The sequence below is a fragment of the Anomaloglossus baeobatrachus genome, chromosome 4, assembly GCF_048569485.1.
Source record: "Anomaloglossus baeobatrachus isolate aAnoBae1 chromosome 4, aAnoBae1.hap1, whole genome shotgun sequence".
Taxonomy (NCBI): domain Eukaryota; kingdom Metazoa; phylum Chordata; class Amphibia; order Anura; family Aromobatidae; genus Anomaloglossus; species Anomaloglossus baeobatrachus.
This window is the reverse complement of record NC_134356.1, coordinates 224,894,746-224,909,376: the sequence shown is the minus strand read 5'-3', so window position 1 is coordinate 224,909,376 and position 14,631 is coordinate 224,894,746. Positions and strand designations below refer to the sequence as shown.

The 14,631-nt window shown below is 45.4% G+C and overlaps 1 protein-coding gene across 2 annotated transcripts in view; it reads right to left on the bottom strand.

Annotated features, from left to right (window-relative positions):
- The window catches only part of UTP20 (UTP20 small subunit processome component), a 355,063-nt gene that overhangs the window by 71,066 nt on the left and 269,366 nt on the right, over positions 1-14,631 (bottom strand). For both annotated transcript variants that reach the window (XM_075344692.1, XM_075344693.1), the window contains exons 37-47: positions 14,068-14,208; positions 13,821-13,958; positions 13,530-13,669; positions 10,762-10,853; positions 10,420-10,676; positions 9,908-10,047; positions 9,454-9,610; positions 9,263-9,361; positions 1,721-1,888; positions 1,418-1,584; positions 468-615 (exon numbers count right to left, since the gene is read on the bottom strand). In XM_075344692.1, coding sequence (XP_075200807.1) covers positions 468-615; positions 1,418-1,584; positions 1,721-1,888; positions 9,263-9,361; positions 9,454-9,610; positions 9,908-10,047; positions 10,420-10,676; positions 10,762-10,853; positions 13,530-13,669; positions 13,821-13,958; positions 14,068-14,208 — 1,647 coding nt within the window. The remainder of the gene's footprint in view (positions 1-467; positions 616-1,417; positions 1,585-1,720; positions 1,889-9,262; positions 9,362-9,453; positions 9,611-9,907; positions 10,048-10,419; positions 10,677-10,761; positions 10,854-13,529; positions 13,670-13,820; positions 13,959-14,067; positions 14,209-14,631) is intronic.

Sequence of the window (14,631 nt, the reverse complement as noted above, 5' to 3'; positions counted from 1 at the left end):
TAACGATTTTTCAGAGATTCTATTGAGAGCTATTCAATCAACTATTTCTTAATGCTATGAATTTTTGCACCCACCCCTTCCTCTCACTTTTCGTCCTTTACTTATTTCTGTACTTTTCTTTCCTTTATGACATTAATCAAAAGGCAAAGTTGGTATCTCTGAATTATACTTCGGTTATACTAAAAATGTTATTGTAAGAGATTCTGTAGGTCTCCAAGTACATGAAAAGATATATTTTACCTGTCTATTCTGTAATGTGTTGATTTTTTTTTCAACAAAACATGTTTATTGGAGGGAGAAAAACGAAAAGGATGTGAACTTGTAATATTTAGTTCTAAATTAGTCACCATTTTTTTTTAGAGGTGTGTGGCCTAATACTCCAGTTGCAATTGTAAATAGAGGTAAACAATAATATATCTTTTTAACAATACCTAGAGAACTATTAAGACAAAAATGTTACAACTAACCTTCAGACCAGTGTCTACAAGAATATTCAGGTTAGTCTTAGTGCTAACAGCAGCTTTTACACCCCCACGTGGAGGAGGACGCTGGATCAACAAACAGCTATTTGGTTGAAGGCGAGGGTCTGGAGGTGGCTTTTCTTTCCTTATATTTCTGAAATAATAGCCCATAAAGTTTCAGGGAAAACATAAGAAAACAATACATAAACAATATTTTACAATATTCATATTACTGTCACTATTGACCCAGTGAATACTGATCATATCCATTTCATTTATATATGCTTAAGCATACAAGTCATGTGGTGACTTAAAGGGAACCTGTCACCAGATTTGGTGACTATGAGCTGCGGCCACCGCCAGTGAGCCCTTATATACCGTAGTCTAGAACACGGTATATAGGAGCCCAGGCGGCGCTCTATAACGTAAAAAACACTTTTCTAATACTCATCTAGTGGGGCAGTCCGGTCAGATGGGTGTCGCTGCTCTCCAGTCCAACGCCTCCTCTCTGCGGCAATCGCTGTCCTCCTTCTACCCAGCCGAGTATGGATATGTCCTGTGCAGGCGCACTTTGATCTGCTCTATCAACGGCAGATCAAAGTATTCTAATGCACATGCGCGGACAGTCTTTAAACTTATCTTGCGCATGCACATTACAGTACTTTGATCTGCCCTGAGCAGGGCAGATCAAAGTGCGCCTGTGGAGGACCGCAATGCCAGCCTAGGCTCGGCAGAAGGAAAATGGAAATCACAGCAGAGAGGAGGCAGCGGACCGGAGGGAAGCGACACCCATCGGACCAGACCGCCTCGTAGTTGAGTATTATAAAACTGATTTTTACTTTCTACAGAGAGCGTCCTGGGCACTGAATACTGTATATAAAAGCTCACTGGTGGTGGCCGCAGCTTATATTCAACAAATCTGGTGACAGGTTCCCTTTAAGAAAAATAAAACTTACTTTTCTATATCGGTTATGAGAGGAAGGTTTTCACTGATGAGACCATAACTGAGCAGAAGGATGGACTGTGCATTCATGTCTTCATTGGCAATTAAGCCAAAAACTATTCTGCGAAAAGCTTCAGCCACTTTACGAGCCAGTTTTAAACTTGTAGTCTCCACCAATACCTATATATTGGGATCATTTAATAAAAATAAATAAAACATTTGCTAAATGTAGAAATGAAAATATATCAACAGTATACAGATGCAGTAAGTTAATGAATTACTACTACCAGCATTCTATCAACTATGCATATCGTACCTCTTTCAACGGAAGAATCAATTTTATCACATGTTCCTTTCCAACAAATTGTGCAAGAAATTCATACGAGTCATAACTCTTGCTGCTTCGGGCCTCCATGAGCTTAGAGACTATTCCTTTGACTTCTTTTTCCTCAGCAATAGCCCCAAAAAGTTCATGATTAAATATCTTAATAAAACAGAAAAAAAAAAAAAAATGAGGAACAATCAGAGCCCAGATCTAAAGGCCCAGTCACACACAACGACTTACCAGCGATCCCGAAAACGATGCGACCTGAGAGGGATCGCAGGTAAGTCGCTGGGAGGTCGCTGGTGAGATGTCACAGTCAGGCCTTAACAACGATGCAGGAATGATACAGGTCACAGTAGCGACCTGTATAACGATCTCAGCAGTCACTGTGACCCTGTCACACAGTGTCAAACACAGCGATGTGTCCTGCCCAGCAGGACATCGCCTTTGAAGAAAATTACCTGGACCATTCGGCAACGACTAGCGATCTCACAGCAGAGGCCTGATCGCTGGTGTCACACATAACGAGATCGCTAACGGGATCGCTACTGAGTCACCAAAACGGTGACTGAGCTGCGATCTCGCTAGCGATCTCGTTATGTGTGACAGTACCATAAGTCATCGAGTCTATCTGGGATTACATCAAGAGACAGAAGTTTCTTTGTCGCTCCATTGGGAGACCCAGACAATTGGGTGTATAGGCTATGCCTCCGGAGGCCGCACAAAGTATTACACTAAAAGTGTAAAGCCCCTCCCCTTCTGCCTATACACCCCCCGTGCTCCCACGGGCGCCTCAGTTTTTTGCTTTGTGCGAAGGAGCCCATCGGTCTCCAGGCACTGAGACCGTGCTTCATCCACAACTCCTGAGGAGCCTGCTGGATAGGAGCCGGGTATCGTTCAGGGACATGGCCCTGCTACTTTAAGGTACTCTGTGTCCCCGTGGGGACCGCGCACAGCAACACTCCAGCATTGCTGGGTGTGCTAGTGCACCGGGGACCGCGGCGCTGACCGCGTTTGTGCCATTATACACTGCAGCGTCGCTGAGTGTGTTTGTGTATGGGGACTACCGCGCTGACCGCCGCTGCCATTGTTTTTACTGAGGCGCGGCTGGGACTGTTAGTGCGCCGGGGACTCTGCGCCGGCCGCGCTTATACGGCGGCCGCGCTTATAACTCGAGTCCCCGGCTTTTGGGCCTAGTCTCTTTTTCTTCCCGCCCTCAGCCCTGCCAGTCAGGGGAAGGGCGGGACGCTGTACAGCACGGCAGCACTGAGGGCTGGAGCATGCTTGCATACTCCACCCCCCTCACTGTGCACAGTGAGGCACCAGCTCCCGCACTTTCTGGTTCACGCCCACGGCTCCCTCCTCTCCTCAGGACGCCGGCAGCCATTCCTGTCAGCTCCTAGGACGCTGCAGAGGGGAGACAAACTCTGGGGGACCCAGGCAGGGATTCTGGTGGCCACACAACCGCTTTAAGCGGGCGGTAAGCAGCACCTGAGGTGCTGGCCCCACTTGTGCAGAAGTGTGATTATAGTTTATATGTTTACAGGCTATACTTTACACTGTATGGTGCACAGTTGATTTCTGGCTATATACCCTGTTGTGTTGCTCAAAGGAGACAACAATATGGCGCCCACAAGAAGCAGGGGTGCCAAAACACAGGCTTACTATGCTGCCTGCGCCGCATGTACAACCTCGCTACCGGCAGGTTCCACTGACCCTCATTGTGTGCACTGCTCGGCCCCTGTGGCACTTACTCAGCCGGAGCCTCTGCTAAGGGGGGCCCAGGGGGAACAACCAGCTAACACTGTCCAGGTGACAGGGACGGAGTTTGCAGTTTTTACTGACAGACTTTCTGAGACTATGGCTAAAATACTAGAAGCTTTGCAGTCCAGACCGGTATCTCAGACCATGGGCACTGTGGAATCACTGCCCCCTAGTTCCCCTCAGTTGGAACAACAATGTTCCCCCGGGGTGTCTCATAGATCCCAGGGTGAGGTCTCTGACACGGACCGCAGTCCCAGACCGCCTAAGCAAGCTCGCTTGGAAATCCCCTCGACCTCATCACATTGTTCAGGGTCTCAGCGGGAGGACTCTCTGTATGATGAAGCGGAGGTAGCTGATCAGGATTCTGATCCTGAGGCCGCTCTCAACCTTGATACTCCTGATGGGGACGCCATAGTGAATAATCTTATTGCGTCCATAAATAAGATGCTGGATATTTCTCCCTCAGCTCCTCCAGCAGAGGAGTCACCTTCTCAGCAGGAGAAGTTCCGTTTCAGGTTCCCCAAGCGTACAGCGAGTATGTTTCTGGATCACTCCGACTTCAGAGAGGCAGTCCAGAAACACCGAGTTTGTCCAGATAAGCGTTTTTCCAAGCGCCTTAAGGATACACGTTATCCCTTCCCCCCTGACGTGGTCAAGGGCTGGACTCAGTGTCCCAAGGTGGATCCTCCAATCTCCAGACTGGCGGCTAGATCCATAGTTGCAGTTGAAGATGGGGCTTCACTCAAGGATGCCACTGCCAGACAGATGGAGCTCTGGTTGAAATCCATCTATGAGGCTATCGGCGCGTCTTTCGCTCCAGCATTCGCAGCAGTATGGGCACTCCAAGCTATCTCAGCGGGTCAAGCCCAAATTGACGCACTCACACGTACTTCTGCGCCGCACGTGGCTTCCATAACCTCTCAAACGTCGGCATTTGCGTCCTACGCTATTAATGCTATCCTGGACTCTGCGAGCCGTACGGCGGTTGCAGCCGACAATTCGGTGGCATTACGCAGGGCCTTGTGGCTACGGGAACCGCCGGAGGTGCCGCTACCAAGGCGGCTTCCTCATGACTTACGGCCGCCTCACACCGCATCCTCGGTCGGTGGCAGGCTCTCCCTCTTCTGCGACACCTGGCTGCCACAGGTAAAAGACCGATGGGTGAGAGACATTCTGTCTCACGGTTACAGGATAGAGTTCAGCTCTCGTCCTCCGACTCGATTCTTCAGAACATCTCCGCCTCCCGAGCGAGCCGATGCTCTTCTGCAGGCGTTGGACACTCTGAAGGTAGAAGGAGTGGTGATCCCTGTTCCTCTTCAGCAACAGGGTCACGGTTTTTACTCCAACCTGTTTGTGGTTCCAAAGAATGACGGGTCTTTCCGTCCTGTCCTGGACCTAAAACTGCTCAACAAACACGTAAAGACCAGGCGGTTCCGGATGGAATCCCTCCGCTCCGTCATTGCCTCAATGTCCCAAGGAGATTTCCTTGCATCGATCGATATCAAAGATGCTTATCTTCACGTTCCGATTGCTCCAGAGCATCAGCGCTTCCTGCGCTTCGCCATAGGAGACGAACACCTCCAGTTCGTGGCACTGCCGTTCGGCCTGGCGACAGCCCCCCGGGTTTTCACCAAGGTCATGGCTACAGTAGTCGCGGTCCTCCACTGCCAGGGTCACTCGGTGATCCCTTACTTAGACGATCTGCTGGTCAAGGCTCCCTCCCAAGAGGCATGCCAGCACAGCCTCAACGCTACTCTGGAGACTCTCCAGAGTTTCAGGTGGATCATCAATTTTCCAAAGTCAAATCTGACACCGGCCCAATCGCTGACATATCTTGGCATGGAGTTTCATACCCTCTCAGCGATAGTGAAGCTTCCGCTGAACAAGCAGCGTTCACTACAGACGGGGGTGCAATCTCTCCTTCAAGGTCAGTCACACCCCTTGAGGCGCCTCATGCACTTCCTGGGGAAGATGGTGGCAGCAATGGAGGCAGTCCCTTTCGCGCAGTTTCACCTGCGTCCTCTTCAATGGGACATCCTACGCAAATGGGACAGGAAACCGACGTCCCTCGACAGGAACGTCTCCCTCTCTCAGGCAACCAAAGCTTCCCTTCGGTGGTGGCTTCTTCCCACCTCATTATCGAAGGGGAAATCCTTCCTACCCCCATCCTGGGCGGTGGTCACGACGGACGCGAGTCTGTCAGGGTGGGGAGCAGTTTTTCTCCACCACAGGGCTCAGGGTACGTGGACTCGGCAAGAGTCCTCGCTTCGATCAATGTTCTGGAGATCAGGGCAGTGTATCTGGCCCTAAAAGCGTTCCAGCAGTGGCTGGAAGGCAAGCAGACCGGAATTCAGTCGGACAACTCCACAGCGGTGGCATACATCAACCACCAAGGCGGGACACGCAGTCGGCAAGCCTTCCAGGAAGTCCGGCGGATTCTACTGTGGGTGGAAGCCACAGCCTCCACCATATCCGCAGTTCACATCCCAGGCGTAGAAAACTGGGAAGCAGACTTTCTCAGTCGCCAGGGCATGGACGCAGGGGAATGGTCCCTTCATCCGGACGTGTTTCAGGAGATATGTTGCCGCCGGGGCATGCCGGACGTCGACCTAATGGCGTCCCGGCACAACAACAAGGTACCGACGTTCATGGCACGGTCTCAAGATCCCAGAGCTATGGCGGCAGACGCCTTAGTTCAGGATTGGTCGCAGTTTCAGCTCCCTTATGTGTTTCCTCCGTTGGCACTGTTGCCCAGAGTGTTACGCAAGATCAGGGCCGACTGCCGCCGCGTCATCCTCGTCGCTCCAGACTGGCCGAGGAGGTCGTGGTACCCGGATCTGTGGCATCTCACGGTCGGCCAACCGTGGGCACTACCAGACCGACCAGACTTGCTGTCTCAAGGGCCGTTTTTCCATCTGAATTCTGCGGCCCTCAACCTGACTGTGTGGCCATTGAGTCCTGGATCCTAGCGTCTTCAGGATTATCTCAAGAGGTCATTGCCACTATGAGACAGGCTAGGAAACCAACGTCCGCCAAGATCTACCACAGGACGTGGAAAATTTTCCTGTCGTGGTGCTCTGCTCAGGGTTTTTCTCCCTGGCCGTTTGCCTTGCCCACTTTTCTGTCCTTCCGTCAATCTGGACTGGAAAAGGGTTTGTCGCTCGGCTTCCTTAAGGGACAAGTCTCAGCGCTCTCTGTGTTTTTCCAGAAGCGCCTAGCCAGACTTCCAAAGGTACGCACGTTCCTGCAGGGGGTTTGTCACATCGTTCCTCCTTACAAGCGGCCGTTAGAACCCTGGGATCTGAACAGGGTGCTGATGGTTCTTCAGAAACCACCATTCGAGCCAATGAGGGATATTTCTCTCTCACGCCTTTCGCAGAAAGTGGTTTTCCTAGTAGCAGTCACTTCACTTCGGAGAGTGTCTGAGCTAGCAGCGTTGTCGTGCAAAGCCCCTTTCCTGGTGTCTCACCAGGACAAGGTGGTTCTGCGTCCGGTTCCGGAATTTCTCCCTAAGGTGGTATCCCCCTTTCATCTCAATCAGGATATCTCCTTACCCTCTTTTTGTCCTCATCCAGTTCACCAATGAGAAAAGGATTTGCACTTGTTAGATCTGGTGAGAGCACTCAGACTCTACATTTCTCGTACGGCGCCCCTGCGCCGCTCGGATGCACTCTTTGTCCTTGTCGCTGGCCAGCGTAAAGGGTCACAGGCTTCCAAATCAACCCTGGCTCGGTGGATCAAGGAACCAATTCTCGAAGCTTACCGTTCTGCTGGGCTTCCGGTTCCCTCAGGGCTGAAGGCCCATTCTACCAGAGCCGTGGGTGCGTCCTGGGCTTTGAGGCACCAGGCTATGGCTCAGCAGGTGTGTCAGGCGGCTACCTGGTCGAGCCTGCACACTTTCACGAAACACTATCAGGTGCATACCTATGCTTCGGCGGATGCCAGCATAGGTAGACGAGTCCTTCAGGCGGCGGTTGCCCACCTGTAGGAAGGGGCCGTTTTACGGCTCTATTACGAGGTATTATTTTACCCACCCAGGGACTGCTTTTGGACGTCCCAATTGTCTGGGTCTCCCAATAGAGCGACAAAGAAGAAGGGAATTTTGTTTACTTACCGTAAATTCCTTTTCTTCTAGCTCCAATTGGGAGACCCAGCACCCGCCCCTGTTTTTTTGTGTACACATGTTGTTCATGTTGAATGGTTTCAGTTCTCCGATATTCCTTCGGATTGAATTTACTTTAAACCAGTTTATAATTTTTTCCTCCTTCTTGCTTTTGCACCAAAACTGAGGAGCCCGTGGGAGCACGGGGGGTGTATAGGCAGAAGGGGAGGGGCTTTACACTTTTAGTGTAATACTTTGTGCGGCCTCCGGAGGCATAGCCTATACACCCAATTGTCTGGGTCTCCCAATTGGAGCTAGAAGAAAAGGAATTTACGGTAAGTAAACAAAATTCCCTTCGTTTGTGTAAGCCTACATCTGATCGGTGTTTAGTTCACCAAACGAGTGCCTTCACAAACAATGGAATTGTACCTAGAAGAAGGGATTCTTTGATGCTATTTTGAAGGCAAAGAGAGGTTACATCAAACATTGATTTAATTTAGATTTCTCCCTTATTCATTTTACGCTTATCACTTAAAATGCAAACTATGAACACTTCTATTTTTGAAACCACTCTTACTTTGAGCATTTTTTCCAACCATCCCCAAAATTATTGCGCAGCACTGTATAAATACCAATTAATATTTAAAGACAATGATATAAATTAAAAATACACACACAGCGTGTGGGCATACCCACTGGTGTCCGGACTAAATCGAGTACTGAAAACCCCTGCCACAAAGTCCGATTAGCATATATAGTTCACCTACCAAAACAGTCCAAGCTAAACAAGTACAGTATAATGGAGCCAGCAAAAACTCGAAAACTGTCAGTAAAAGTGTGCACTGCTGATAAATAAATCCAGTAAAGATGAAGAAATAATGATTAAATAAAACTACAGCAACTTGTACATAAGCAATTCAAGTTGCCAAGGCAGAAGAGAAAAGAAAGTGTCCAGAAAAAAAGAAAGGTATGCAATGCTAAGTCAGAAGGAAAGGATAGATTTGAACAACTTTATTGGGAACGTATCATGTGTATTACTAGAGACCGACCCCTTGAAGAAGCCGGCGATACGCACGTGGATATTTTCCTGGACTTGGTATTTAATACATTTCTTTTTTGGGCACACTTCCTCTTATGTCTTTGCAAGTTAGAATTTGATAAGTGCTTAACGCGGTATTATTCAAACGATACAATTCTTCATCTATACTTGACAGTTATTTATTATGCTATGGGTAGAAGTGTGTACTTCCCCATACATTTTCTAGTTGGTGTCTTCATTACACCCATTAAGGTCTGGTGGTTTGGAAATTGGACCTTTTTTTGGAGGGAGGGGGAGAGGTGTGCAGATCTGCATTTAAGGGTGTGGAAAAACTCTACCTGCATATAACAAAAGTGGGCCATGCTCCCCATTCAACTGATGGCGGCAAGAGGATCCCGTTGGCCTCAATTGGCCTTGTAAATGATAGTTTACAGTGTTTGTGTATGTTCCACAAAAAGGCATCCAATTGAAAAAAATACTACTTTTTATATGATTTTCTAAGGACAACATATCCTACAGTATGTGTATGCGTAGAATGTAAACATAAGAAAATTCTTCTGAAATAAACAGACGTCAAATGCAGTGAGAAAGCCATCTACAAAATACAACCAAAAATCAATTTAATTACCCGAATCAAAGATTCGATGCAACCATCCAGATCTCCACTCTTCAGTTTGGCAGTAAGGCCTTTCAGCAGCAGATTTACTGTAAAAGTTAGCACGTGAACCTACATGAAGATGAAACCATATTTATGAAACCACGTTTATAGTTATATGCATACATACATATATATTGTATAATACAACAACTAGTCTTTACCTGGTATCCTTTAACCAATACATTCTGCATTTCTTTTAATACATAGTGCAGGTAGCGAGGCCCGAGTGTTTCTAAGATTTTAATCAGAGTGTTTCTTGCGATGTCGCGAATCTCCTGTGCTCGGTTTCTCAGGAGAATACACACCTTTAACAGTATGCTGCAAATGTAAAAAGTCAACATTAAACGTAATTAAAAGTAAAAATGATTGGTTCCATCCATTATTCCATACATGTATTAAAAAATGTATGATGAGATTTATTGTACTCCTTGATGAAATATCCCCTGAAGACTCAGTTTCCCCAAGTTGCTGCACTCCCCACCCCTCCTGCACTGAGCCTAGCAGCTCAGATTATAAACTTACCTCTTTTTCTGCATTGAGTACAAGAGACAAATACAATTGTAAAAAAACATATATACTTATTTATATTATAGTTTATTTGTTTTAACTTCATACCCCGGTAGGTTGACTTCCATAACTTCTTGCGGAAGTGTCTGCATCAACTTGACTAAAGCGAATGCAATTGGAACGCGGACTACTTCCTCTTCATTGACCACTTTGCTTTTCACCAATTTGTGCTCTTCATCCCTTTTAACCTGTAAGGGTAATGTAAATTCTTTACTACATAAAGATCTTTGTATTGGAGTAATCTTTAGCACAAATTTACTTATAAATTATTAATTTAATATTAAAATGCTATCAATGAAACACTGCTGAGGTTTTGTGGGTGAGCATCACCCAGGTATCTTGTCCTAATAGGCGGCGTACAAGAAACATGTCAGGTAGCCACTGAGGCAATGTCAGTAGCAGCTCTCAATGGAGAGACACCAACAGTAAGGACAAAAAAAATGGAAACGGATCTTAAGCATAGAAGAAGAAAAAAGGAGAGGAAAAAAATGACAGAGCATTTGAACGTTACCCTATGAAAATGTCATATAGTTCAACCTATTGAAATGAAGAAAACCAACCTTGGCATCAAGACATCTCTGCAGCTTTGGTATTATGGTATTTGTAACAGTCGCCTGAATGTGACTAAAAAGTGAGGCCAGATCTTCTTTATTTCTTGGAAGATAGTTCAAGACATGCTTGTTTTTGGAATCTTTTTCTTGCTTTTTACCAGGGGCTTCCTTATCTTTACTGGTGTGGGCCACATCCTGAGTGTCCATCTGCTCTTCCTCCTCATTCTCTAACTCCATTAACTCATCTTCCACATTGTTCTCTAGATCTAGAAAATAAGCAGCACCATAATCGTATTGGTTAACAAATCTATCCTTTAGTTAGAGAGGATTTTTTTCTATGAAAAGTATTACCATTTTTATTCTCTTTTGTTGCAGCTGCTTGAATTTGCTTCTCCATAGTCACGTAATCGAAGTGAAAAGCATCGAGCACGGTTATCAGTAGGCTGCGCAGAAAAGAAAAAATGATAAACATTTTTATCAAGTTTATAGTAACAAACAAAAAACATTCTAACATCTTTAGGGGAGTGCACATGATCAGGGTTTGCAGCGTTTTGGACACAGTATCTTATAACTATTTGGCTCACACTCGGCCATGCAGGCAATGAGCTCTTGGAAACCATCAAGACTGCACTCGGATGACATCTGAATGCAGTCCGATTTCCACACACAGTCAGTGGAGAAAACAGACATTTTGGTTTCCACCTTCTCACAGTGTGCTCTGATTCTTTCATTGGTTGAGAGAATCTACTACCGTGTGCACTTCTCCTTAGGGAGAGATCTGTACAGCTAAGGGAAAAAGGGCAGGTAAGACCACTAGAAACTTACATCGGACTAGTCATCTAAAAACCATAGTCCCAGATGCTGCATTGTTTCAGAGCAAACCATGCATGCTTGCAATAGTGCAGCCAGTGTCTGATACATGATGCCTGTGTTCGTTAAGGCGGCAAAAATCAGATGACAAGTTCCCTTTAAACATCTAACCAAATCAACGCTCAGTCAGCTCTTTTTGTGCCTTGAGGATCTTTATATTCTTTTAATTTAAAGAGAACCAGTCATCAGGATTATGCATGTTATACTAAAGGTATAGCCATAATGGTGCTGTTATACTGATTTAACAGATACCTTCAGTGAATAAATCCACAGTCTGGTAATTGTTAAGTTACCATTAGACGTTTGGGCTTCCCTGCATTGGGGTGGACTGTAGGTAGGGTCTTCAGCTCTGCTGCCTCTGAAGTCTTTATCTTCCGGTGTCAAATTTCTCACAGGCGTCATCCTAGCAGTGGGCTGGCTAGATAGATAGTGTGGCTGGCTTCAGCAAAATGGCACCGGTGGCATGCGCAGATTAATAGCTCGGCTAGTCATTGAGCAGAGATGTAAATCTGCGATGCACAGCCATTGGCACGATATTCCTGAAGATTGCCAGGAGATCAATCTGTGCAAATGCTGTCCGCGGCTAGTACGGCGCCGACATGAAATTTAAAAAAGGAAGATGATAAAAGACAGAGGCAGTAGAGGGTCAAACATCCTAACCATTGTCATAATTCTGATGACAAGTTCTTTTTAAGCAACACTATCAAGATAACGACCTTTTAAGATGTCTCATCAACATAAATAGCTAATGTTGCAAAGTGCAGGTAAAATAAGCAACTTTGCTGCAAATGACTTTTTATTATAATCCTCTTTTTTTCCTCAAGGGAAGGATTTTTAATCTTGTTATTTACTGCTCTTTGCTTATGACTGCAGTTTATCAGAGCAGTCCGGTTTCTAGGGAAGAAGTGGGCAGCCAGCTTCAGCTCTCACGTCCTGTTGACCAATCATATGTCCAAATGCAGGGGGGGAGAGAAGGTTGTGGTTACAACCTCACGTTAGCCCAGAGAAGGCAAGCGCCGAAACCGCTAGAACCGTTCCGGAATGAGAGAAGAGCACAATCTTTTTTTATTTTAATGGGGACAAAAATGGGGAATGAGAAGAGGTTGTCCCAACAGTGGACAACTCCTTTAATCTAAGTGTAGAATTCACGTTATGTTTGTGTATTTTCTACTCTTAGGGTATGTGCCCACAATCAGGACCTACTGTGTCTTGGACGCAGCGGGTCCTGACCTGTGGGGCTGCGAGTCTCCTCTGCAGGAGAATACAGGAGACCGCAGCTGTCAGTACGCTGGAGTATCTCGCTTGTGTTCTCCCTACAGAGGACGCATGCAAACCCGCAGCAAACAATTGACATGCTGCGGCTTGGAAAGACGCACCACAGGTCAGTGTTTGCTACTGAAAAAAACAAGCATAGTGGGCACAGGATTTCTAGAAATCCCGTCCACTGTGCTTGTACTGTGCAATGTAGCGTTTTGGAAGCAGCGAAACACGCTACATCCAAAACATTGCAAACACTGACCATGGGCTTAAACACAGTACTCAGCCTGACCAATTTTATTGTCTGACATCTAGAACAGTATAGCTGCCTGTATTGGTTTACATCAGAGCTCAACTGTCTTTCACTTGTCCACAATAGGAGTGCAAAGTTGCGTTAGTTGCCCGATACAGACAGATTAGTGGTGTAAAACTGCTCATGCCACTTTAATGATTCATAAGGCAGAAGAGAATCCTCTGACATCTGCATCAAAAGAGAAGCATTTGCAGTTTGACACCACTGATCTCTCAGCAACAGATAAACACAGCTCAAGTCATGTCAACCCCTGTATATAGAGCTCTCATACTGATGTATAGTTCCCCTTTCAGCACCTTGTATACAGTCCAGCCTGCACTACAGGTCTCATTTCTGTCCCCTCTACACACACTCTGCACCAAATTTTCTGTTTGACAGATTAATTTGGCTAATTTAATCTAATTAAATGTAATCTCATTTAAAAGCATTACATAGTCCTATGGAACTTCATTGATGATTGTTGTAGTAGGAACAACCCTTTAAGTGGTTCCACATCCTGGATATCAAGTAATTGAAATGCAAATCTGGACACAGAACATATTCAAAGAACTTTCTCTAACATCATCAATGAAATTTCCATAAACTGCTAAAAAAATACATTACTTCAAATTGAGCAAGTGTTGAAGAAGTGAACTACTTAATGGAAAACAAATAAGGAAAAAAAATGTACACATCATACCGGACTCCCAGTTTTTGATTGACTTGTCCCGTTTGGAGCACATGAATAAAATGTTTTAGATAAAACATGTATGCAGACCAGGATAAGTTTTTACATATAGAGCCAATCATTTCCACGGAGGCATTGACCATATTTTCATGCTGAAAAACAAGAATATTAGAATAACATGATTTTCCAACGTAGCATATATTGGGTAACTAAAAAGGCACCAAAAAGCACTTATGTGGGGAAACCCCTTCATGTCAAAGCATACTAAAAGCATCCCAAAAATAAACAATGCTTACTACATACCTTATGCATTTTTTCATCAAATATAGTAACAGTTGCATATGGCATTATATAATTTTGCATGGACTTGGAAGACAATACTACATTTCCTTCAATTAAATGATTTGCTAGTTTCCTCAAAGCTCGTGCTCTCCTGTGAATCTATAAAAAAAGAAGAAAACAAACCCCATTACCAATAAGTACCGAGTAATTGTGCTTACCCACTGCGAAAAATTCCAATTTAAAAAATAATATAAAATGTTACAGATACCTGGATATGTTTCATATTCTCGAAGAAGTCCATTTCAGGGTCATTGTAATCTGTAAGCTTGACCAAGTCTGAGAACTCTGAATGTCCAGGAAATGTTCGGATCAAGTTGCATAACAAAGTGGTGTAATCCTGCTGAATTGTCTGTTAAAAGAAGAAAGCTTAGCTAGACTCTGCAAACACTAAACTTACATTTATAAGCAGAAACACAAAAAGCATATTTGTGCCATTCTACCGGAAAATCACACTGCAAGACTGACTTGTATGCTGCTGCAACTCCTTAAAGACTGAAGATCATATGTTGCAATCGCCTCAAAAAGTTAAGATCAGAGCCCTAATGACTGAAAGGGATAATCGATAACAATAAACCCGGAGTTACCACATCCCTATGGTGTTGTGGAAGGGACTAAGCTTCTAAAACATAAAAGGAAATCTGGCATCCAGTAATGGCTATAAAAGCACAATCGTCTTTAAGGAAACCCTAGAGTCATGTTGCCTGAACCACAGAAGGCATGGATCAGAGCTTGGAGGCACAACTTCAGCCCGGTGTGTTTTCAGAAACGCTGC